The sequence below is a fragment of the Equus przewalskii genome, chromosome 15 (assembly GCF_037783145.1).
Source record: "Equus przewalskii isolate Varuska chromosome 15, EquPr2, whole genome shotgun sequence".
Lineage (NCBI taxonomy): Eukaryota > Metazoa > Chordata > Mammalia > Perissodactyla > Equidae > Equus > Equus przewalskii.
The window spans coordinates 17,501,802-17,528,738 of record NC_091845.1 but is presented as its reverse complement, the minus strand read 5'-3'; the positions used below and the strand labels follow the sequence as shown (position 1 = coordinate 17,528,738).

General features: G+C 38.3%; 1 protein-coding gene across 5 annotated transcripts in view; it reads right to left on the bottom strand.

The window, feature by feature from the left end:
• Positions 1-26,937, bottom strand: part of CNTN3 (contactin 3) — a 324,643-nt gene that overhangs the window by 240,456 nt on the left and 57,250 nt on the right. For all 5 annotated transcript variants that reach the window (XM_070576766.1, XM_070576770.1, XM_070576768.1 and 2 more), the window contains exon 2: positions 4,251-4,385. In XM_070576766.1, coding sequence (XP_070432867.1) covers positions 4,251-4,305 — 55 coding nt within the window. In that variant the 5' untranslated portion in view covers positions 4,306-4,385. The remainder of the gene's footprint in view (positions 1-4,250; positions 4,386-26,937) is intronic.

The window sequence follows — 26,937 nt, the reverse complement described above, 5'->3', positions numbered from 1 at the left end:
TTAATCAATATAAAGTAATTGAGATATTTTATTTAATTATTAATATTTTTGGTAGCAAGTCTTTGAAATTGTGTGGGCATTTTACACTTACAGCATATCTCAATTTGAACTAGCCTCACTTCAAAAGCTCTACAGCCACATGTGGCTAGTGGCTCCCATTCTGGATAGTGAACATCTGGAGTATCCAATATGGTCATGCAATTAACTAATAGGTAATTAAGTAGTAAGACAGTAGTCTTCTTGGGTCCTTGATGATTCTTAGCCCATGACCTATCCCCCTGACTTTATTTCAGAAAACAAACTATTCAAATAGTAAGTACTGGTGATTAGGGGGACATACTTTGATTTCAAAGACAAATAGAAATCTTGATACAACCACACAGACTGGGAAAGTTACCTAAATTCCTAGAGACTATTTTCCTTATCTCTAAAACAGAAATAATATTCTCTACCTCACTGTGTTTTTGCAGATTACATGAGCTAAGCAAGGCATCTGCACAGTGCCTGGCATGCAGTGAGTGGGCTCTCATTCATTAATAAGGTTAGTATTCCTAATTTTGCTGTCATTACTATTGTTTTCCTCATCTAAGAGTTCCTTCCTTTTCTGGCTTCTTCTCGGAATGCTGGAGGGTTCTCATCTCCATCTGTGTTTTCCATCCAGGTCTCCGGTTCTTAAACTTTTCTGAGAGCAGCTCAACTCAGTATGAAATATATGTAACATGAGGACTCAATACACATATAATAAAACAACAGTTCCATGAGGCCTGGCATACTGTCCATTTTGTTCATGTCATATCCCAAATTCCTAGAAGTGCCCAGCAGACAATATTTACTAAGTGAGCAGTGTGTGCTAATGTATTCTACTTCATCATTTTTTAAATTCTAATTAATTTATTCTAATAAAAATTACTGGTCATGATCCACTAAATTGATATTTTTTTTTACCCATTATTTGGTAGTGACCTCAAGTTTAGACAACTCGCATCCCTGTTTGTGCTGGGTCTTCATGTCACCCAGGAGGCACACCTCTTAATGTGGACAGAGGTAATGTGCTCTAGACTCAAGGTGACATGGAGCCTTGAAGTCATCCTCGACCCTTCCTTTTCTCTCCTACCCCACATACATTCCATCCACAAATCCTTACGATTCTACCTTCAAAATAGATCTAAATTTGATGGCCAACTCCGCTGCCACCCTGGAGTCAGCCACCATCATCCCTTGCCTGATCCCTGCATTAACTTCTAATTGGTGCCTGGACTTGCTCACCTGTCCCTCTACAATCAATCTGCAACACAGCATCCAGCGAGACCCTTTTAAAAAATAAGTCAGAACATATCACTTCTCTGCTCAAACCATACCATGGCTCCTGAGGGCATTCAGAGTAAAACCTCTAAACATTTTCAGTGATTAACAAGGTCTTTCATTTTCTGCTGTATCCATCTCCACATTACCTTTTGGCTCTCTCTCATCTACTATTTCTCTCCATAACTACTCCTGGGCCAATCATGTTAGCTTTCTTGCTGTGTCTAGAACACTCAGCATGTCATATATTAGAACCTTTATTATGGACTGTTGACTCTGCCTGGAGCTCTCTTCCCTAAATATCCACAAGGACAACTCATTTACCTCTAAGTCTTTGCTCAAATGTCATCTTCTCATTGAGGACTGACACGATGCCCTTATTTAACGTGGCGACTCACATTCCAACCCCCCACACTCTCATCCTATTCTGCTTGGTTTTTCCCTCGTAGCACTATCATCTTCTAACTCAATGTCAATCTCTATCCTAATGTAAGAGAACGTAAACCCCACAGTGACAGAGGTCTCTATCCATCTTCTTCACTGAACACAATGTGTGGCACACAATAGATGCTTCATAGATATTTACTTAAGAATGAACGAAACCTAGCATTTTTGAAGGAAAATACAGTCAAGTTCATCTTAGAAAAAATTCTTGGCCAGAAATTCCTATTTGCCTCTTTGTTGCAGGAAGAAATCACCAGCAAAACAACAGAAGAAAATAGAAGAAAAACATGCACAAAATGATGGATAACGAAAGCTGAAATGCGGAAAGACAGAAAACAGAAATTAGCAAGTATTTGCTGCATTGAGTTTATATCTTTAGCTAAACATTACTCTAAGTGATTTTACACAATATGTTTTTACTTGCCATTCATTATGAAATTTCCCTATATCAGGAACAGATTTATAACTTTAATACACAAAAAATGGACCAACATTGGGTAATAGAATATCACACTCACAAGCTTGCCTTTTAACATAAATTTTTCATAAATTCAAACGGAGTACCAACATTCAGAATATAAAGTACTGCATGAAATCAATACTCTTTAGAAAACTGGTAAGAGCCAAATTATTTTCCATATATTATAAAGATTACCAATTCTCTAAGTAATACCCTACATATAATTTATCATAACCAATTAATTCAATTCTCCCTTACAAGCCCTTAAAGCTTTTTTATCAACATATCAAAAAAATCAAGTTTAATCTTTAAATTTGTTTATTAGGTCTTAATATTTTAATCAAACGGACATTTTTTTCTGTAAATTTGTTCATAAATATATAAAATATTTCTCAAAAATGCTGAAATACAACCAATGCAATTTGCACATGGTTTAAATTTACAACTTAAAATGTTAACCATTTGAAAAAATCATCTCATTTTCTTCAGCTACACTTCCACTTGCGGAGTATATCTTCTTTTCAATTAATTGTAAAATTTCAAGGTTACTTCCATAAAAGTTGATATCGTGAACAACAATATTGTTATGGTATATTTCCTTTCATTTTGTCCCTTCTACAACAGCAGAACTCAAATTTGAAAACTTGTAAAGAAAAAAAGAATCCAAGAAAAAGAATATTTTAGTTTTGATATCTGTACTGGTATTTCTCCAGAGACCATTTGAAATGGCAGAATTTGTAAATCATTACTCTTTCTTCCTTAGATGAGTAGCAAAGAAAATGTTTTAGAACAAAATTGGGACATCACAGGGGAAACTTTGTTAAAAAAAACAACTTTATTTTGAAAGTTGGAGGTTTTAATTAATAACCTATTATTGATTATAGATTTTTTGCCACATATTACTGTTTAAATATTTGAAGTTTGACATAAAGGGGCTCAGAAATCGATTCCAATATACGCATGTCTTCAAGTAACCTGTGTTTTATCTGACGGTGCATTTGGCCTCATGCCACACCAATTTCCTCCTCTTAGAAAAGAGACATGATAGGCTACTTTTTTAAATTAGTTTCCTTCGGTATCATAAAGGAATTGTGTTTATGTAGAAAACTGGTCTTCTAAGGTGATGGGGGCTGAATTGTTTAGGAGTGAGAGGTGATGACTTCTGTAACTTACTTTCAAATGGGTTAGCCAAGCAATCAATCAATCAATCAATGGAAAAAAACATACGGACATATGTATATAGATAGTAAAAATAAACAAAAATGGTACAATAACTAAATCTAAATAGTGCATATGTGGGTATTTTTTGTACTATTCTTTCACCTTTTTAGGTGCTGGATTTTTATAATAAAAAAATTTTTTTATAATAAAAAAAGGAAGACAATAAAATAAAATAAACCCCAAAACTAATTGTTGTATATATACAATTTCATTTTTAAAAATTTTTCTCTTATTCATCTACTCCAGAAAACAAAATAAAACAAAGAAAAAGGAAATACATCAAAGGATTTTTAACAGTTGCTTTTGTATAGTGAATATATGAGAATTATTCCTTTCTCATTCTTCAAATTTTAAATTTCAAATTTTCCAAAATTAAAAAGGAAAATAGCCTATCTTCATTGAGGTCTCTTAACTAACTTATTTGTTCAAAGAAAAATAGTATCGTTTTTAAAATTAGATATGAAAATACCAGCATTCTTTAAAATTTATATTCTCCCTTGTAGAGTTACAACTTTGAGCTCCTTTTAGAAACAAAAGTCATGAATCAACATTTTCAAATTCTAAATGATTGTTATAGTCATAATACTACAACAGATCTGTAATATTAGGTGTCATTATGTTTGCTATGGAAATAAAATGGCTTACAAAGAGATGAAATGAGAATCCAGTTATCAGAAGAGAAAATTAGAATTTTCTTTCTTGGGAAAAAAAGGTTTGTTTTTCTTTGCTACTGCTGGAGTACTATTTCAACATTTAAAAATTATTTAACATATGACTTGAGTAGAGTTCTGACCCCAAGTTAGAAAATACAGCTTATGGTTACCTCCTAGGCAGCCAATGAATGAAAGCAGGATCAACTGTTTCCATGACAACATCATCTTTAATTGCCAAAAGCAAGAGTAACTCTTGTCCAGTCTCTGATGAATAGAATGCTTTGTCTTCAGGTAAATCCTTTAATCTGTAAAATATATGTACAAAGAAGTTAGACTTGAAAAAATGGAATTGCTTTAAAAAAACAGATTTTCTTCTTTTCATAAAACTGTATCATTCACAGCTGCTCAAAATCCTCAAATGAAATGAATCTTTTCTGACACAAAAGAGAAAATATATGGAATGTAAATACCTAAAAATCACTTTATACACCTGATATACAATGGAAGCTTCTTCATAGAATTAGAAATGTTCAACAATACTGAAATGGTAAATATTAATATATTAAATATTAAAACTTTTGCTGGATAATAATTACAACAAATAAAGTATTATCCTGAAATTCTAACTTTTCTCATTTTCTCTAATGACAGCATTTTGCTAAAACTAAGAGTCAAATAAGCAGATATCTTGAAGAACTGATTTTTGTAGTTTCTGAATCCCTCATAGGGCATATAAATTATAAAGAGCAATATCACTTCATCTTAATCCTACTTTTTTTCAGTGCTAACTTCAGAAAGCCCCCAATTATGTATGCTTCATAAAACAGACCAAAGTTGCTAATAGTGAAAACTGTTCAATCTGAGAATCTTGCAAATGAAACTATTTTTTGTTTTCCTGAATTTTCATAAACTTGAATGTGCTGGTTGAGAGGAAATAATTATGTGAATATCTTGTGTTATTTTCAGTGGCAATTTGAAACAAAATTGCAAGGTTAATGATCAAGTAGGTTAGATATACACACCTAAAATCAGAGAATCTTTTCTCGATTGCTGAAACTCAGCTGGTTTCACACAGGGGTAATGAATGATGTTAACTCAGCCACTTTAGCAGAGAAGGTGTGCAACTCATTCAGCAGCTGCTACTGATTGGGCTGTATTAGTTGTTGCTGAGCAAAGGAGAGAAATCTCAGCTTTCTTAAGACTGTGGCTCTTAACCATGGGATCCTGTTGTCTGATGTATTCAATCAGAATGAAGTGTGTCCCAAATAAAAATAATGTCAAGAATTAAAATATGACAACTTGCAAGTTATGTACTTAAAATAATACATTAAATCAGTCATTCCTATAATAACGTTGTTCTTGTTCACTTGCAATCTAACATATATTCATGGATGGGAGGCAAGACGTGGAATTGTAGCTAGAATGCCAAGATTTAGGCATAACTCTGAATTGGCCCATGGGAATCTGGAACAGGTGAAAATGCCATTGAGAACTACTGTTCTAAGAACTGCAGGTTAGCACCTTACACCATCATGGGATCTGTGACCATCTCTCACTCTTCTCATTGCTACAAATTGCACATGTACTTGTTTGGGTTCCCCGTAATGCAACCACTGCAAAATGAATTCAAGTGCAAACAGTTTACTTGGGAGGTAAAGGACAAAAAACAGCGAGGGCATGGGGAAGTAAGACAGGGAAAGGAAGGCAGCCAACAAAAGGTAAGATATAAAACCACCAACCCAAGAGTGTGACTAGAGCTTATTTTCAGTGGAAATGCAACATGTGTAGAACCTGTACCTCAGAGTCATCCAAGAATTATCCTTGAGTTGCCCAGAGCTATCTTTTGCCAAGAGGCAAGGAGGCTGGGGTATTTATATACCAACTCCATTAGTCATTTTTGGAGCCTGTTCTTGGGGACTATTAATGACCCAACATGCCCAGCCTCTCATCGGGGCAGTAAAATGACTGCAGAGGCCAAAAAATGCCTTCAGGTAAAGAAATGCATATTGTGGCAACTGGAAGTGGTGTGTCCACTGAAGTGATAAAGGCAAGAGGATATGAGCGGGGCACACATAGTGACTGTTACACTAGGGATAGGAAACTGAGAATTTTTGAAGCTATTTTCAATAGCATCAGGTCCCAGGATACTGATGGCCAAAATTATTGAATGATTTAAGTATGCAAGGGAGAGGCACACATTCTCCCTCAATCAATCATTATATTTCTCAAACCTTTCCAGTGGCTGATTTCCCCTACTTAGACCGAAGGCCTTCAGATACCTAGACTGCCTGCCTTTATTTCTGCTCAAACAGTGACACATTTTGTGTCAATAATTATTTTCAACTACTAACCTGAATGATAACTGAAATCATTCTAGATTATATTTAATTTGTAACTGACAGCTATAAACACTGTAACATCCTCTAATTATACCTGTGAGGAAACTGTAGTCCTGAAATCAAGAGAAGGGTGTCACACACACACACACAGATACACATATAAAGTAGAAAAGCTAAGAAATTTTTTTTTAAACTTTCAAATAAAAAACAATGGCAATTGGTCATAAAAGGCATGGGAACATAAAATGCAATAACAAGACACATGATGTGTCAAACAATCATGAGAAGTAGGGGAGTGAGTGCAAAGTATATTAAAGACTGGGGACAATGGGTAAGTCTCGACCACTGGAAAGGCTTGAGGAGTAAAATATTGATTGAACTGGTATTTCCTCCCTTCAGGAGTTAAGCTTTTCCAGTTTATACACTAGATTTAACCTAGAAACAATTTGGTAATAACAAAGTAACAGACTTAAAAAGAATAAGTAGTTGGGATTTTAAGGAAAAAAAGGACAAGCTTTAGCAAAGGATACGGTAGTAACATCATCATCGCCATTATTATCATTATTAAAATGTTACCTATGGCCCAGCCCTGTGGCCGAGTGGTTAAGTTCGTGTGCTCTGCTTCAGCGGCCCAGGGTTTCGCCAGTTTGAATCCTGGGCGCGGACATGGCACCACGCGTTAAGCCTGCTGAGGCAGCGTCCCACATGCCACAACTAGAAGGACCCACAACTAAAAGTACACAACTATGTACTGGGGGGCTTTGGGAGAAAAAGAAAAAATAAAATCTTAAAAAAAAATAAAAGTTACCTAAATATGTTTAGGTACTTTTTCTTAAGGTAGGGATGGGCAAAGTCAGGGAGATCAAAAGGTACAGATTTCCAGTTAAAAGTGTGGGGATGTAATGTACAACATGGTGACCATGGTTAATAATACTGTACTGCATATCTGAAAGTTGCTTAGAGAGTAGATCTTAAAAGTTCTCATCACATGAAAAAAAAATTTTAACTATATATGGTGACAGATGTTAATTAGACTTACTGTGGTGATCATTTCCCAATATATACAAATACTAAACTATTATGTTGTACACCTGAAACTAATATAATGTTATGTGTCAATTATACCTAAATTCAAAAAGTACCTAAATAAATATGTGAAGCTTTGCTCAATGTCATACAGAGAACAAAAGATATGGTCTATGTTCCACTACTGCAATGGAGAAACCTGTGTTGCAGGCTGAGGCAAGGAAGAATGCTATAAACGCTTATAAATAGGATAAGGAGAAAATTACTAGACTGACACATCTCTGAAGGTCGGCCAGTTCTTATCCATCACTGGCTGCTCCAATGTCCTAAAAACCCTTGTACATACTAGGCTTTAAAATAATGTTTCTTCTTGAGCTTGAAGAAGAATCAATAAGTCATCGCGAGAGATTAAATTTTTACATGGACATCAAGTGAGTGAGAAGCATTTCTACTGGAATGAAAGAATACTTCACGCCATTTGAAAATTATTTCAGGAAAATGTATAAGAAGGCATTAAAAAGACAAACAAAAAGTTATCTTCCCAACAAAGCATCCCCAAGGTAACATGCATATGTTACATTTAAAAAGTATAAAGATAACTCATGATCCCTGCCCTCATGGAGGATACAAACTAGTGGAAGTCATATGATTCAAATAATTACAAACTATTTGTAACTTGGCCACTGTGAAAGGTATAATGAAGGGGTAGAAGTTTCTATGAAAGCCTCAATGAGAAGAGAACTCATCAGGAAGGTCAGGGAAAGCTCTTCTGAGAACGTGGAGTTATCAAGGAAGAAAAGAAGAGCTGCTATAATCAGATGTGTGGATGTGTTGCACGTTGAGGCAAGGAAGAAATTTTCCAGATATAGACAAAGACTTAGTATGGCCTAGAGTATGGTAAATAGTCTGGTGAGTACCACTGTCTGGACCCTCTCCTATCATCACCACCTCATCTCCCAGGCTACCCCAGAACCCTACTCCACCTCCCCAGATCCACCACATAAAGGGTCAATGCCCGGCTCAGCAGTGGGCTTCCAGAACCCTGCTCTAGCCCATGTCCCTTCTGATCGGTCAGTGCCCATGCCCTACTGCTGGTTAAATATTTTGGCCATCACTTCTCGGCATGAGGAATAGAATACGTAAAGGCCCTGTGGCTTAAGAACAGAAAGAAGACTAATGACATGGAATACAGATGGCCAAGTTGAGTGGTCTGAAATGAGACTGCAGATGTATAATGGGTGTCAACCTTATATGCCCGGCTAAGAATATTAGTCTCAGTAAAGGCCTTTGAAAAGTCATTGTAATTTTAACCAGGAGTTGATATAATCAGATTTGCAATGAACACTCAAATCAGACATATTATAATCTTCATCAAGTTTAAAAAGATGAAAACAAATTTTGCAACACACCAATTTCATTCTTGCCTTCAAATTCATAGAAATCAAAGGCTAGACAATATCTGATTTAAGAGAAGAAATATGTATATTCTTATATTCTTATATGTGCATACACACAGACATATACAGTGTAAAGTCTGAAGATAAAAAGAAACTTCATTCAGAAATATTATTTTTAAAAATTATGCTCCTCATTTTTGATCAGTGCTAAAGTAGGGCATTGACTTTATAAATAATGAAGGTAATTAATACAATCACAACCTGACTTCTCAGCATTGCCAAGTATTGTCATGGAGAGAAGTGACATATAAAAGCTCGTCCCACTTCTGAAATCACCAAGCTAAAATAAATACAAAAGAAGCTACTAAAGCAAAACAAATACAAATCAAAATGTCATCTGCTACAATAAGAATATTCTGCTACTTACAAGAATGTTTCAAATCAAAGAAAAAATAGATACCCTTCAGAATTTTCTCTGCTAATAGGCATTTGTATCTGGGGGCTAAAGCTTAATATATTCACAGCACGTTTCTCATGGCAGTCTTTAAATAGCCCTAAATTTAGTGCATATTGACAACTGTACCATCTATTCTTAATGTCAGCAGAGCTAAAAGATGCTAGACTTTGGACTCAAAACCAAAAATGCTCTAAATAGTTGTTCCTGGTTGCTCTAAAAGAAGAGACCATTTGTGGCTTTTGTGATACACTTTACCAAATTGCTACTAAGATTGCGGATCATGAAATATTGACATGTATTTTATAATAATAAATGTGTGTAGGAAACTTTGAATCAGTCTTGGCAAATGCTCAGAGTTAAGTTTCTTTGCATGGTGGAAAGTTTAGGTGTGAGAATGACTTGGCCTCATTTCTATCAGAGTAACAAGTACCTAACGAGCATTCTCTTTTTCAGAGACAAACCCTACAGCAATTTTGTTTAGAAGGAGTACTTAACACCTTTCTCACATCCACAAGACATCACCTCTAACTTTGACATCTGAGAAACAAATTCTATTCATGAATATTCATTGTTCCCAACCCCCATCTAAAAAAGAAAAAAAACTTTTGAGCCGATCAGAGACTTTCAGTATAGCAAAATATTCAGTTGTTAATGAATAAAAGTTTGATGCTTATGGGGGTTGTATTATGAGTCTTCTACAACTTGCATTAACTCATTTCCAGGGTAGGCAACCATAACACCATGGCAGTCAACCAATAAATGACTTTAATGACTTCATGAGACTGCACATCCTGCCAGATCAGAAATAAGCGTCATATACCCACTTTGTTTTCACTCACGATCATAACCATTCATTCATTCACAATGCGCACATCTTCCAGAAATGTGGTTCATCCACTCTGCACACTAAACCTGTCTCTTTCCTGCCAGAACTCGCCTGGCAGGGGATGAAATTTACATGAACACTGGGCTTCAAGTCCAAGATTTTGACAACTCCAGACACATCCTCACTACAGTTCACAAGTGTTCAGCAGCCAAGGAGAGGGAAGAATATAATGTGCCTAGTTTGATGTTCTCTTCGCACCAGTAGTTCTCTGTATACAGTAGCACAATCAGCAAATAACACAAATGCCAGCAGGAAGTCATCTCATGCTCCTGTGGACACATATAGCACTTTATCTTCCCTCCTTTGACCCTAGGCACTTTCAGCACCTTCCATTATAGTTATTTAGACCACAGCTCCTCTCTCCAAGTAGACTACAATCTGCAAAAAAACAGTGATTCACAACTTTTTGTAGGTTAAGGTCCTTTTTGAGACTCAGCCAAATCTATAGACCCACCTACCTCCCTACTCCAAATACACAAAGACGGACATAAGCCAACTTTGGCTTTGTACAAAATTTGTTTTATTGTACTGAAAAATAATCTTTTATACAGACATAATATCTACATATGCATATGTGTGTACCTATGTAAACGTGTGTGTGTGTATTTGGAGATTTATTTCTTGCTTCTTTTTTCACACATAAACTAACAAAAACATTATCAAAATGGAATTAAATATAAATTATGCAGATTGGAAAGAAAAAAATCTGTTAAAAAAAATGCTCCTGAGAAGACTACTGTTGAAAAGCTTGACAAGAAGTTGAAATTATGCAGCTGTTTTTGGTATGGCGAATCATGTCATGTCTGACATCAGTTAATTTTTTCTTTCGGTCTTTAAGCAATCAGTGCATATACGGCAGTAGCAAAGGGAATCACAGCTTTCATTTTGCATACACTGCAGTTGGTGAGTCAGCCATAGAAAAATATTGCCAGAACACTCTGAGATGCCTTACACTGATTTCAGAGCCTCTTTTACTCCACCCTCAACTCAAAGAGATCTTCTCTGGTAATTCAAAGAGATCTCTCTGTCCTCAATTCAAGGAGACTTTCACTGATGCTGCGTCAGAAGAAAATTACAAATCCATTTTTCAGTTGGTTCCACTAGTTTCATCCAAGTGCAAGCTGAAGGGAAAAGATACAGCTACCAACTCATGTCAACCCATTTCCTGCTTCAAAATACTAGACAAAATGGCCACATTTCTTAAGTACGCTTGACAGAGGGGTTACTTCAATTTTCTTGCTTTACATTAAGCCTGAAACTCACGTGACCATTTCCAGGGCACAATGCTTTACACACATCTCTCCAATCAGGGCTGACTCCTTCGACTTGACACCCAGTAACGACCTTTGTAGCATGTCTCAGGACAAGACTTTTGTTTTGGAGCAAGTCTCAGTTTCAATAAAGTTGCAGGATTTTCTAATGGAATCTTCAGCTCTGAGAAAGACTGGCACTGTCTGATGTTTTTCCAAGGCGGTCAGACCTAAGGTGCTCTTTTGGGATTTTTTTTTAAATTAACGTTTCCATTGAAAAGACCTTGACCCTAAATAAAGGACTTAGACTTTTGGGTCTTACCACATTTAATGATGATAGGAAAACTAAACGATAAGCAAATTCTGTGATATACTCTTATCCTTGACATTTTCTAAATTAAACAAGGAACAAAATAAAGACAAATTTCCATAATTATAAAGGGTGCATGGGTTTTCTTTCCTTCTTATGAAATGGGAAATTACCACAGACCTCATGACATGGTGATGAGGAGCAAAGTACCATTCATGAGTCTGCATAAGAACATTACTTGCCACCATATATTTACTTAGAATTTTAAAATAGCTTAATAAAAATATGATGTGAATGTTGTTCTACAAAGACAATTTCTAAAATATCAGGAAGGAAACTGAATAGTAACATAATTATCACTACCTTTTATTGAGTGTTTGTTATTTTCCAGGCAGTTTCCTAGATTAACCCAGTTCACACTCACCACAATCCATGAGGCTCATTCTATTACCACTCTCATGTTTCAGATAAAGAAACAGAGATACAGATGGGTTATGACATTTATCCAGGAGAAATGAAGACAGAAGCTATGTATTTCCAGTTTTTTTCCCCACACAATAGGAATCAAAAGGAATGCTTAAACAATCAGATAGTTAGGGCACCATTAGGTACAACCTGACACTTTCTATATTTTTAAGGGTTTGTATTAATAATTGACAATTGAAACTAGTTACATAAGTGATAATGCATTAAATTTCTTTTTTTTTTTTTTTTGAGAAAGATTAGCCCCGAGCTAACATTGCACCACCAACCCTCCTCTTTTTGCTGAGGAAGATTGGCCCTGAGCTAACATTCATGCCCATCTTCCTCTACTTTATATGTGGGATGCCTGCAACCGCATGGCTTGATAAGCAGTGCGTAGGTCTGCATCTGGGATCCAAACCAGTGAACCCCGGGCCACAGAAGCGGAGTGCGCGAACTTAACCACTACACCAGGGGAACCAGCCCCATAATGCATTAAATTTCATTAAATTTTTAAGAAACTAAATTTCCTCTATAAAGGAAAGGGACTGGACTATTTAAATAAACAACTCTTCTTCTTGATTTCAAGCAAACACACTGTGATAATGCACCATCCCTATGGTAGGTATGAACTAAGAAGAATGTAGCAACCCTATTCGGGATTAAATCAAGATATATCAAAGACACATTAAACCACAAACATAAGGTGCAAAACAGTGTGTGAAAAGTATGAGATCTTTTGTATGGGGACAAATAATATACGCCTATATACATTTATAAGTGCACAGAATAGTTTGCAAGCATACAGGAGAAACGGAGGAAGCAGTTGTCTCTGGGGAGAACCATGCACTTAGGAACAGGGACTAGAAAGAGAAAATACTTCTCATTCTACATTCCTTTATATATTTTAAATTTTCTGCAATGTACACATATTGATTTCTTAAAACAGGAGCAACCATTTTTAAAAAAGAAAAAAATCCCACTTCATTTCTAACATGATAATAGGTAAAAAATATGTAAATAATTTTGTTGTGAGAATCAAGGAGAAATGGGTAAGGGGTTGAAAAGTGCTAGAAAGGACTTTTCGGCTGAGACATAAGCAGTTCCAACGGGGGCTCTAGCTGTGCACACTACGCAAGGCCATTCTGTTCCTTGCCTTGTAATTTTGGATGAAGGAGGTGATCTTGCTGAGAAAACCCATGTTCACTGAGTACCTACAGCTTGTCAGGTACAGGCACAGAGAGAACATTTTCAAATAAATCATCTTCTTTGCCCTCAAGGCACTCCCACTCTCAAGCAGCACACTGACCCAGAAACATTTTAATAAAAGATTCTGGACTGAAGGAGAGGGGTCTGTAACAGGATGTTAATGTGAAGTTCCTTGAGTCACCAAGACACAGCAGGTATTACAACCCAAAGGTAAAGGAGGTGCCAGAACAGAACAAGGGGCAAATTTTCAAAGGAGATTCTGCAAAACCATCTGTCCTGCTCTGAAGCCCTCACTCACATCAGAGGTGCTGGGAGACTGAGTAAAGGATTTGAGAAAGGTCTCTTTGGAGAGAATTCTGGTGAGTTCCACTCCCTGGAGGGAAGTAAGGACAGTAGTCCCTTTAACTCCCTGGGGGTTACGCTTTAAGGAAACCAGAGAGAGTTGCATTTTGAGGGATTCAGTGGTCTATGACAACACTCATAAGAGGAGGCTGACGCACAATAGAAGACTGCAATTTATGAAGGAAATGGGTCCTCAGAGACATTAGGGGCACAGAGTGCACAGTGCTTCCTGTGAGCCAGACACACACCCGAGAGCACCTGGGGGAATGTGGTTGTCATACCTCCAGAGCAGGAGAACCACCCGACAGGGAAGGAGAACTTCCACAGTGAAGCTAGGCTATCTCTGGACTTCTGGTGGCGGAGAAAGGAGTAAGTGACTAGCTGAGGGGGGAGTGTATCACCACATTAAGAGAACTGAGGCAGAAATGTACCCAAAGTTTGGGGATCTCTAATGAACCCATGAAAGGACCACTGAAAGAAAATAACAGTTGTCCACTCCTGGCAAGTCCAAAGGGCCATGATCCTAAATCACTACAATGGAATCAACCAAGTAAAACTTGTAGGCTCCTGTCTTCTCTTCCACTGCAAAACACTAAGGAGAACTGGAATTAGCCAGTAGGGGGAAGAAGTGTAGACGTGCTAGGTGAAAAAAAAAGTCAAAACCTTCTTTCTCTGACTGCAGACTTCCCCCTCTGCAGCAGCTTACCCTGGGGAGGAAGACTAGTGTTTTATCTTTAAATCAAGTTCTAAATATGATACAGCACAGGGCATATTAACTTTTTTTTTTCTTCGAGGAAGATTAGCGCTGAGCTACCATCTGCTGCCAATCCTCCTCGTTTTGCTGAGGACGACTAGCCCTGAGTTAATATCCATGCCCATCTTCCTCTACTTTATACGTGGGACACCTGCCACAGCATGACTTGCCAAGCGGTGCCATGTCCGCACCCAGGATCCGAACTGGTGAACCCCAGGCCTCCGAAGTGGAAAGTGTGCAGTTAACCGCTGTACCACCAGGCCAGCCCCAACTTTTTGATTGAAATATGTCCAATATCTAAGCATTATCAAAAGTAGAGCAGGTAAGGCTATTTGGGTTTTCATCCAGGAGCAGGAGAGGAACTCCTCCTCAGAATCTAAGAGGAAAGAGAGAGACAACAAAGTTAACTTAGGTTCCCAGCTCATGAGCTGCATCTCTCCAACACACAGCCAAAGATAAGAAGAAAGACCAAGGATTAGAAAATGGGGAGACGCCATAGGACATCGTAGAAGAGGGCACATCTGACGAAACTGTTAAAGAAAAAGGAGGGCTTACCTAAGGAGAGAAAGAAAGAGACAGCTACTGGGAGGGACCTAACATCAGCAAAATCTAGCACAGTAGGGGACACCTGGGAGTCAGCGAAATGACTCAGGGAAAATCTAGAAAGCACTGGGCTGGGAGAGAAGTGTGAAAAAGCTCAATGTTTAAAGTGTGAGCAGAAAAAGATGAACTCCCTGAAGAAGACAGAAAAGAACATCGAGAGAAGCCCACTGCAACTCACAGATGGACTGTGTTATGACAGCTAAGGGTGCACACAGAGCACTTAGTTTTGCAAGGGAGTGATGGAGACCATCAAAAGAAAGAGACTGCCTGGGACCAGGGGTGGGTATACAGAGTGATTGCAAATGGGCAGGAGAAATGGAAGTATTCTAAAATTGGGCTGTGATGATGGTTGCACAACTCCATAACTTACTAAAATTTCTTGAATTGTACACTAATATGAGTGAATTTTGTGGTATGTAAATCTTACCTCACTAAATCTACTTTTTTAAAGGCAGAAATAGAGCATCAGAGCAAGAAAGTACAAGAAGGAGAGAGAGGGAGAAAGAAACCATAAATTAAGGCCTTCAAAATGCCTTTGGTGATGTTCTCATACTTAGTTTGAGTGGAGTCCTTGAAAAGCATCAGCCACATTGTGGTGGGTAGAAGTGTGAATAGAGGGAGAGGAAGTGGAATCAGTGAGAATCAGCTACTCTTTCAATAATTTAGAATGAGGGATGGGAGAGCGGTTAGAGATGAGTGGAGAGTCGATAGAGAGTCAATGAAGGATATTTTTAAGTTGGAAAATTCTTGAGCATTATTTATAAACTGAGGGGAAGAATTCAAAATGGAGGAAGGCAAAGATCTATTTTTCTAGAAGAGAGAATCTTCCTGGAGTTAACTTGCACGGTAACGATTCTGCCTCAGCCAAAATCACATGAGCAAGATTAAAAGTAAATGATGACAGGGAAAAAGAAGTGATTCCCTACTGTTCAACAGGTAAACGAGAAAAGATGGGCTCTGGGAAGGAGTCATCTCTTCCTGAAGTATTTCAGGCTGGTCTCTGTGGCTCCTTATTAGCATCCCCAAAGGATCATAGAGACATAGATACCTGGCCAGGGTCCAGATGCTCAGCATGTCCTGTCTGTCTGTGGTTGTATTTTTATTTCCATAGGTAAATTAATTTAGAAACCATGGTTTGTTCTTATGGAGTCACTCCATTTTGAGGGGCATTAGAAACCAAGCGCGCTGTACCACGTTTCCCTCTTCCAAATCTGACACTACTCAGGCAGCACACGTAGACGGCACATTCTAAGTAAACATCTCAAAGCACTCAGACACATTTAGCAGCATGAATCACTAAATAGGATACTAGCACAGCACTGCAGAGAATCCCTTTATCCCCTAGATGTCTAAACCACAATTCCAGCACAGTGGATTCCAGGTGGATAATAAAGGCAAATACTAAGTACCTAATGTGCGCCAGGCAAGATTCTAAGTGCTTTAGAAATATAAACGTAGGGCATGTCCCAGAGATGATACTGTCACCTTCCCATTTTACAGATAAGGTAACTAAGACAGAGGAAGGTGAACCGACATGCCCAATTTCACACACACGATCCTGCCTGAGTCTGGTACTTCTAAGTCTATCCCTAGTTGCTGTTATTCTGCCTCATCTATTGTTGGTTTCCCTGAAAACACGGGCAGAATGTGGCCCAAGGCAGTGGCTCTCAACCGGGGATGATTTTGCCTCGCAGTGGACATTTGCTGATGTCTGAGCAGGTTTTTGGTTGACACAATTGGGGATGGGAGGGGTGTGGATGTCCTAGTGGCTTCTAGAGCATAGAGGCCGGGGGGCCACTAAACATTTTATAATGCACAGGACAGTCTCCCATGACAAAGAATTATCTGCCCCAAATGTCAATCGTGTCGAGGTGAGAAACCCAACCTCCGAGCAGTTTGGCATCAGAAGACCCTAAAACCAGCTTCTGTCCAGCCTAGCTAGTTACTGTTCACAACTTTACAGAAAAAAGGCCACAATTCATCCTTTGCGTGTGCTGCTCCCATACAACTGTGAGTCATGTGGGAAAACAGAATATAAGAGCGCGATGGCCCTACTTTTAGAAAATAGCTTTGTATTACGAAAAATTTCAATCACATACACAGTAAACAGAATAGGATAATGAACTCCCACATACCCATCACCCAGCTCCAACAAATATCAATAATCTCCCATTCTTGCTTTGCCTATAGCCCCACTCACCCCACCTCCCACTCTCCCACTTGATTATTATTTTTTTGTTATTTTGGGTATAATTTGCATACATTAAAATACAGAAATCTTAGCTGTACAACCTTTTAATAGAAAATCTCAAAGAAGTATTCTTTTTGTAAAGTAAAACAAAGATCTCCCTATTGTCAGGTAAAACATGAATACAAGAGGATGGCTCCATGAATTATCATAAGGCAAATCCCCTTGTATGGTGGCCTCATGTGAACACGTCTCTCTACTCCCCAGTCTCTCTCACACACTCCACGAGGAATGGCTTCCCAGCTATCTAGCATCTAAGTCCATGTCTTTCAAACTTCAGATTACATCCCATTTAGGGGGCTATCCATAGGTTTTTGTTTGTGTGTGTGTATGTACTGATGCAAATGGGAAAGCAGAATAGAATCTATCAAAAGGTACTGAATTAAATAAGGGTTCGTACTGGTTTGTACAATGATATCATGGAAGTGCAATGTATTAAATATTGAGCCCTGAAGTATTTCTTACTGAGTGGTGGTAAAAAATACTTTAAAATACATGAGAGACAGAATGAACTGTGGCTAAACACGGTATACAAATATATGTGTGTTGTGTGTGTGTGTGTATATGTGTACACATATATGACCTGTGGTATAAATATATATGTATACACACATACACATCCACACAAGATTGTATAACCTTGAGTGAGTTATTACTTAAACCTCTTTTACCCTCATATTTTACATCTGCAAAATGGGGGTAGTAAGTATGTACACAACTGGTTTATTGTAAGAAGTAAGATTGTGATTATATGCTGAGCCAACTCCCTGGTCTTCAAGATGGCATGGTTACTGCTATAATTGCAAGAAATTAAATATAATAGGCAGCTTGACTGGAGATAAATCAAAGATTTAAACAAAGTACTAACTTGAACATAGGTCTCTAACTCATTTTAAAGAGACAGTAACTGCTCTTGGACTGCTTAAACCTTTTTTTAAAACATTTTTTGCGCTTAACTGTGTTTTTTAAGTTGCTTTATCACAATGAATAGAGTGATTTTGACACCTTTTGGAAATGATAATCGTGGCTATGAATAGTTATATGCTTAGAATTCACACCTATTAGAGGCTGTATCTAGGTGAATAAAACATCCACTCTATCAACACAGAAGTGTAAATCTAAATTGAGGCAAACTGTGATGGCAGCTTGAATTTATACCCACTGTATCAATTTCAGCTGAGGATGACAGAGAGGAAAGTACCCCAGTCCCCTCCCCCAATGCAACAAGCCTCTATCTGTTTTCATAGAAATAAGTAATGGTTCAGATGAAGCCCGTAAACTACAATGGGGGTGGGGGGACTTCAAACTAACTGTATGTTATAACCTGGAATGTATAGATACAAAACCATAAGGAGGGATGAAGGCTGAGGACAGGAGCATGCATGCCCATCTAACTCAGCCTCGGGGCTGTCCACACGGTGCAATGTGAGCCCAAGGCTGACAGACACTCCGATTTTTCAGAAGAGTTTTATATGACAGCTCCCAGTTTTCAAACGTTAGCAAGCAACTAATTAAAACTACTTCAAAACATTTGTGTTGACCAAACAAAAACTACGTCTACAGACATAGCAGACATACATTCAACCCATCTTAAAACCTTTGACCAAAATGCATTTTCCCACCTAAAATTCTGAAAAGCATAATTGATCACTCTTGCTGCTGGAGAAACATACAACACTGCATATTAGAAAGACTTGAATATCTCTTCCAATCAGGAATACAGATTTTTTTATTTTATTTTATTTTGATGAGGAAGATTGTTGCTGAGCTAACATCTATGCCAATCTTCCTCTATTTTGCATGTGGGATGCCGCCACGGCATGGCTTGATGATCGGGTGTAGGTCCATCCCGGGATCCAAACCTGCAAACCCTGGGAGGCTGAATCAGAGCACTCAAATTTAACCACTACTCCACTGGGCCAGCCCCAGGAATACAGATTTTTAAAAGAATTTTATTTTATCTTTTCACTAAGGGAAGTGTGACAATGGGGGAGAGGATGTATCCCACCCACTTTTCAAAGGAGAAAAATCTCTGTTATGCAGAAAGTATTCCATTTTGTTCAATGAGATGGTTCTCATTCATCTGCTAATGAATTCATGTCTAAGAACCAAAACTTTGAGGCCAGCCTGGTGGTGCAGTGGTTAAGTGCGCATGTTCCACTTCAGTGGCTTGGGGTTCACCAGTTTGGATCCCGGGTGCAGACACACACTGCTTGTCAAGTCACGCTGTGGTAGGCATCCCACATATAAAGTAGAGGAAGATGGGCACAGACGTTAGCTGAGGGCTAGTTTTCCTCAGCAAAAAGAGGAGGATTGGCAGCAGATGTTAGCTCAGGACTAATCTTCCTCAAAAAAAAAATCCGAAACTTTGCAATCTAAGTTCAGAGGGTCCTGAAGATTGTTCCCAGATTGGAGATTTCCTCTGCTCTATGTACACAGGCTGCCAGAGGCCACAAGGAGCCTCCTCTCTCTACCCCAGTGTGCCATACTGATAGTAACTTGTTCTATGCATGCCACATGGGAGATATTAGGAAAGCATTTGTAGCTACTGGCAGAAAAAGTTTGAAGACTTTAATGAAGTCTTTTAGGTGCAACTAAGAGTTGACACATTTCAGTTCACACAACAGTAATCAATGTGGTTTCATGTCCCCACACAGTTAGACTTACGTGGGGAATGAACCTGAATTTACCAAAAGCTACATGCAGATTTGGAGGTAAAGGTCCAACTGTGAATACCAGTGCTGCTTCTTCAGCACCTAGAATTCTGCTTGGATGAATACACTTATGATAAACACGTTTCTGGGAGTGGACTTTCTGATTCCTGGTTTGTCCAGAGCACAGATTCTGCTAAAGTCCTGCTTCTCTAGACCCTCCAGACAAGGTACCCCTATGTGGACATTTGAAGACATATCTCATTTTGTAGAACCAGATCAAGCTTCCTTCACCAGGCCTTCAAATTTCGGAATAACAAACACAAGTGACAGGGGCCTGCCCCATGGCCGAGTGGTTAAGTTCGCGTGCTCTGCTTTGGCGGTCCAGGGTTTTGCTGGTTTGGATCCTGGGCGCAGACATGGCACTGCTCATCAAGCCATACTGAGGTGCTGTCCCACATAGCACAACTAGAAGGTCCTGCAGCTAGAATATACAACTATGTACTTGGGGGCTTTGGGGAGGAGAAGGAAAAAGAAGATTGGCAACAGCTGTTAGCTCAGGTGCCAAAAAAAAAAGACCACACAAGTGACAGTTTTCACAAATACATACTCCAATTTTCCTAATATTGTATACTCAGACTATGAGAACATTAAAGAACCAGGAAGACATTAAAGTTAGTAAAGAGTGTCAGGTGGGGACAGCATGAAGCTGCCCAATGCCTACCCAGTACAAAGTGACAGCTGTTTCTCAGTTTTAGACAATAGGTGATAACCTGTCATCTTTTTGTTTTTCCGTTGACAAGTACTTGGTTTTTTCAAGAGAGGGCTGGTCTAACACAACTGGCCTGTAGACAAGATGGGGCCTGCACATCTGGACTTTGAGGCCTCTGACTATAGAGGTACAGGGGAGAAAAAAACAGAACAACAAGAACAAAAAACCTCTTAAGAGATTCTTCTTCAAATAGAGATAAGCTCTGCTATGGCTCAGTTTCTGCCTAGCCATTTCCATGAGCATCCCCACTGTATGCCCAAAAGCCTATCATGGTGCCCAGCCCACAGCAGATGCTCAAGACAATATGTGTTGAATTAAAGAACATCAGATTTAGGGCAGTAGTTGCTACACTTGGCTCCACATCAGACCATCTGGGGGAGCTACGCAAAAACGCTGATCCCCTGGTTACCGGTGCATCATAATTTCCAGGCACCAAGCCCAGAATTTCGGGTTTTTTTCCTAAACTTCCCCAAGTAATTCTGCTGCAGGGTCGTCGATGCATTCAGAAACAACTGGCTAGGATGCAGCGAGCTTCCAAAATTCTAGCCCTAGCTGTCAGTGACAAGACTGAAAGACTGTGGCTGTTTTAACATTTTTAACTTGGGTTGATTTTCCCTGACTCTCCTGGAGACAGAATGGAAAGTTCAAGTTGTTCCCCAAAGAGTTGCTTCCAGAAGCACAAGTTGTTTTCAAAAAAAAAACACTGAGAAGATTCAAGAAGGCCTCAGCTGGAAACACATTAACAGAGGAGGAAGAATTTCCTTCAAGACTAAATAGATAAAAGATATTTCCCAGCTATGGAGGTATGGAGGTCTGGAAGTCCACACGGGAGTGGCAACACTGGAGAAAAGAATGGTTATCCAGAGTTCCCAGGGGGATGGACTTGGAAAAGATTCCAAGACACAGAAGCCGGGAAAGGCATCCTGACAGGAAGGGTCATGGATAGAGTCAACGCGGATGGACGAATGATCTGTGATCCACCCTTCCAAGCCTTGCTAATTATCACCCATTTCATGATTCATAGGACCTGGGAAGACTCTGAGAAATATAGGACACCTGGCCAGGTAGAAGGGTTTGTCATTAAAAAAATAAAACAAACACCTAAGTTGAGTTATAAAAGTATAAGAAGCAGGATTTCTTGTGCCATTTTAGCTTGGAGGTTGCAATTCCAACCACTAACATCTTTCCACAGCAAGGCTTTTTATATAAACTTGGGGGTGATGCTTAGTTGAAAGGATTTTGTACAGATTAATTAGTAACTGTTTGTGAAACACTTTGGTGGGTGCAATAAGAATGCTCCTTATTTTGGTTACATAACCTACTAATTTTACAGTTTGAAAGCAGAGTGATTAAGGTTTTATCACAAGCTAAGAAAGCCAAGAAGGCTGAACCTCAGTTAAAATTCTTTCCCTTTGTGTTCCTCCTGAGCTCAATTAGTTGCAGTCAGGCATCTATTATTTTATTTAGCAATCTTGGTGCTCTGAAACATTTTTTCAAGAAAACAACAAAAAAGATTCTGATTTATCATAATAAAAATCTTGCTATTTAATGTCCATTTCGGAGATGCTCCACTTTATCGGAGCATGTGTATCTGAACAGATAATGTTTATTATCATTGGGCCTTTTGAAAATTTAAGAGTTTTACCATATAAAGGATATAAAGAAGTGTGGACATTCAGGTCCTTCGTAGGTGGTGTGTTTTTCTGTGAAATGCATTTCCCTGAGGCAGGAATGGAGGAAAGAAACCAAAAACAAAGCTGCTGGCTCTACAGGGACTAGTAACTAAAAGTCAGGAAGTTGCTGAAGATTTGCAGCCACACCCAACCCCTCTCTTCACTGCCTTCTACGTTGGTGCTTGATTCAGGAGTACACAACACAGCTACAGCAATTATGCACAGCTCTTCCCCATTCTGACCGGACAGTACCACACTCCTCCATAAATCCTTTGAATATCACCTTTGGTACATTAAAAAATAGTTTAGTGGATTTTTCACATTAGACAGGAGTCTATAAATGGCCTTTTTCTCATATTTTAAACAGAAAGCCCCTCATTAAGTTCAACGTGTGCTGAGATGTTTTCCTCCCAGCATACGGTCTCTGATGGACACAGGCCTGACAGAAATAAGCACAAATCTAGCACAGGATAGATGATGACAATGAGTCCCAACTGTTAAAGGTAGCCTTTTGGGCAGGATTATCACTTTGAAATTTCAGGATTCGATTTATTCTAAGTATTTACTACCAAATGTTGGTGCTAAGAAACGTTTCTCAAAGTATTAATAGGCAAATGCTAATAGCAATTCCTGTTGTTTATTGACTATTTTGTGCATGGTACTGAGCTCATTTACTCCTCCCAACAGCCCTATGAGGGAAGTACTATAACTATTCCCATTTATAGAAAAGGAAACTATGGCTTAGAGAAGCGAAGTAATATGCCCATCATCATGCAGCTACAGAAGAGTGGTCTGGACTCCACTCCAGTGGACTCTTAAGACGCGAACTGCTATAGTTCCATATTCCTCTAAATAGCTACATTCCTCCTAGAATATCCATGTGCCCCTTTCATAAGTTTAAAACATCAGTTCCTTCTGGAATGGAACAACAATAAAAAATAATTGAACAGAACATCGTCCAGGCAGTCCCTACAGAGATATTTCCCCCACGGAATTCTGGCGCTGCTTTTCTGTTAGGTACTGGTTATCATTTCTTCTTACTTTCACATTTGAGTTCACTGACATGGTTGTACTTTCCTTGCTCCTTTGAGACTCTGAGGAGGGGATGGAGTGGGTGGGTGAAGAACTAGCATTGGAAGTGAGAAGGAAAAAAGGAGGTGTAGGTACAAGGAAAAGTCCCTGACTACAGTTTAACCAGAAAGGCATTATCTCCCATTGCCACATTGTATTTGTTCAGAAAGTAGGCTCCGTTTGCTACAAAGAGGTGACAGACTGAGCTGGCAGAAAGCCTTCCAGAATGGCTCACATAAATTCCAGACCTGCATGACCTGTCATGCAGCACATTCTCTTAGGGAAGCTCAGCTTCCACAAGGTTACCACTCCAGGGGACAAGGTTTCTAAGAACTAAGGAAAGTGCATAGTTAGCAAAACGCTTCCCTCTTTGAGGGCTGGCAGCCATCCATGTTCGAAGAAGTATATACTTGAAATAGAAAGCCAGCCTGTGAGCATTTGACTACCCCTCTGGTTTCTACTTCTGTTTACATTTTTTCCCGAGATTTTCTTCATTGATTCCTCTGATGTGTCTTTCAATAAAAGGGGTGGAGGAATGTGGAAAAGTATGAATAGACAAATAATAAGGGACAGTTTTAGAATCTCAACTTTGGGGGATTTTCTCTGTGTACTGCTTACCAGTTAATATTTCTACCCTTTCCATATGAGTTCGTATGAACATTGACTTGGTTATAAATGATGCATCGGCCTGACTTCGGCACTTAGCACATGCTCCCTGTACTGTTATTTTCTTTATGTACAGCCGGTGTCTCCGGGCAGATGGTCACTCAAGTTTGCTGAGCATGTACTGCATGCCCTGTTCTACACAAAGTGCCTCACATGGATTCTATCAATGAATCTTCGCACAGACAGACAGAGTAGGCACTGCTCTTACATTAGTGAATTTAAGTTTTGAGCATTTTGAATTTGAGAGATTAAGCAATTTGCACATGGCTACTTAAGCATCACAGCTGGTAGAACATTCCAAAACTTCTACCTCTTTACTTCTCCACACCGCCTCCTACCTGCTAAAGACTTCTGCTTCTCTCTACCCAAACTACATAATTCACCCCAAATCAACAAGTATGCAAAGAATAAATGATACAGCCAAGTGGTATCACTGAACCAAGCAATATTAATTAAACAATCATTCTTTTATTTTATATGTGAGTATATATACACACACATATACACATACATATATATATATATATACATACACACACACAGCTAGTATATTTTCTTTATATTTTTGCAATCATAATCTACAGATTGTTCCATAGCCTATCTTTTCCATTTAAAATATTATAAACTTTTGGTTTTAATAAGTAATACAAATCCATTGTGTAAAACAAAAAGTCAAAACGAAGAATATCAAACATTACTAAAAATCTTACAATCTAGATAAAACCACTAGCAGAGAGAATATCAAGTGTTGGTGAGTCAGTGAAACAAAACGAACGTGTATCCCCTGACGGTAGGAGTGTAGGTTCATACTAACCATTGTGGACAAGACTGTGCCATCATTTGGTGAAACTGAAGGCAGAGAAGTTCCTTTCCTGGATATACACAGTAGAGAAGCTCCTACACATTTACACTATCCAGAAGGTACAGATACGATCCCAGAAGCATTATAATAGCAAAGACATAAAACAGACCAATGTCCTTCAACACATGAGTACATGAATGAACTGTGGTAGATTCAGTCAATGGAATACTACAGAGAAGAAAGAATGAATGAAGTACAGTTTTATACATCCACATAACTGAACCTCAAATATATACTGAATGAAAAAGCACACTGAAGAACAACAGAGTAAATACTACTTATGTGAAATCCAAAAAATATAAAACTTAACAGTTGTACAGAGTTACATGTATACATAGTAAAACTAAAACAAAAAGCAAGAAAATGATAAATGTAAAATTCAAACGGTGCCAACCCCTAGGGTAAGGAGAGAGATGGGAATAGAGAGAAACATAATATAGCCTTCAAAGCCACTGATAAAGTTTTATCTCTTAAGTTGTGGAGTGGGCTCATGAGAGTATAGTTTATTGCTCTTTATAAATTATGTACTTGCAACATATATTCTTTTGAATGCATGAAATGTTTCACTATAAAAGCACATATTACAGATTTTTTTCAAAACTCTATAAAGCTGGACTTGGAACAAAGAGTTCAGGTAGAGGACGATGCAAACTTATTTTATCTTACACGTCAACTCTCACTGCTAGGTTGTAGCTTTCTGAACTATGTTAAGAAGGGTGCTTAGACCAGCTCTGAGTTCAGCTGGAAAGAGTGCCACGATCGACTGCCTAGGTCTGCCATGGGTGTAGAAGGAAGCCGTGGTGACTCGAATGCCATGGGTTTTACCATTTCTGGTGCATGACATGTTATAATTAAGGCTGTAAACGTACTATGTTCCAGCCTACTCAAGGGTGAGAAGGGGCTAAATGAAACACTAAAATGCATGAATTTCATCTTATAAATATGAGGAACGACCAAGGCTTTCGAACAAAAATGTACTTAAAGAAATGATTTAGCAAAATTAGCATGGTACCAACTTGCAAAATCATAAGAAGATAAATTAATCTATTACAAGAGTGGATTACCACTAGGGAGAGTTTTCAAAATCCACATATCTTTGCTCTACACATGCAAAATCTGAGGCTTGGGAATGTATATATTTGAAAAAGTTCTTAAGGCAATTCTGATCCACACAGCTATCTGAGAATCACGAAGTCACTTATCATTAACTGTTCAGCTAAGATGCACTAAGTAGTATTAGAGAACATGATGAATCAGAAACAATGAACATTCCAATTTGACATGACTTGGCAGTAATCAGTCTTGACTATAGCTAACTGTAAATTTGTCAATCAGACACATTGTTTAAATAGTGTCCAAAAGAGTCAATAATTTTGATCCTATTTATTTATTTCAACATTTATAACTGAAAAGTTCTCTTATGACTTTATATATATACATATATATATAACATTACTACTGATTTAAAGAATGAATTTCCAGTTTTTCTTTTTTTTATTTTAAAACATTTTTATTAGAGATGTTACATTAATCTTATTTTTTCAAACTAAAACTTTTTAATTAACTTTATTATTTTTTAAATTGCAGTAACATTAGATTATAACATTTTATAGCTTTCAGATGTACATCATAATATATTTCAAATTCTGTGTAGATTCCATAATGCTCACCACCCAACAAGTAATTATAGTCCATCCCCTCACATGTGATCTTAATCACCCATTTTGCCCTCCCCCCTTCCCCTGTGGTAACCACCAATCCAATCTCCATTGCTATGTGTGTGTTTGTCATTGTTTTTATCTTCTACTTATGAGTGAGATCATATGGTATTTGACTTTCTCTCTCTGACTAGTTTCACTTAGCATAATATCCTCAAGGA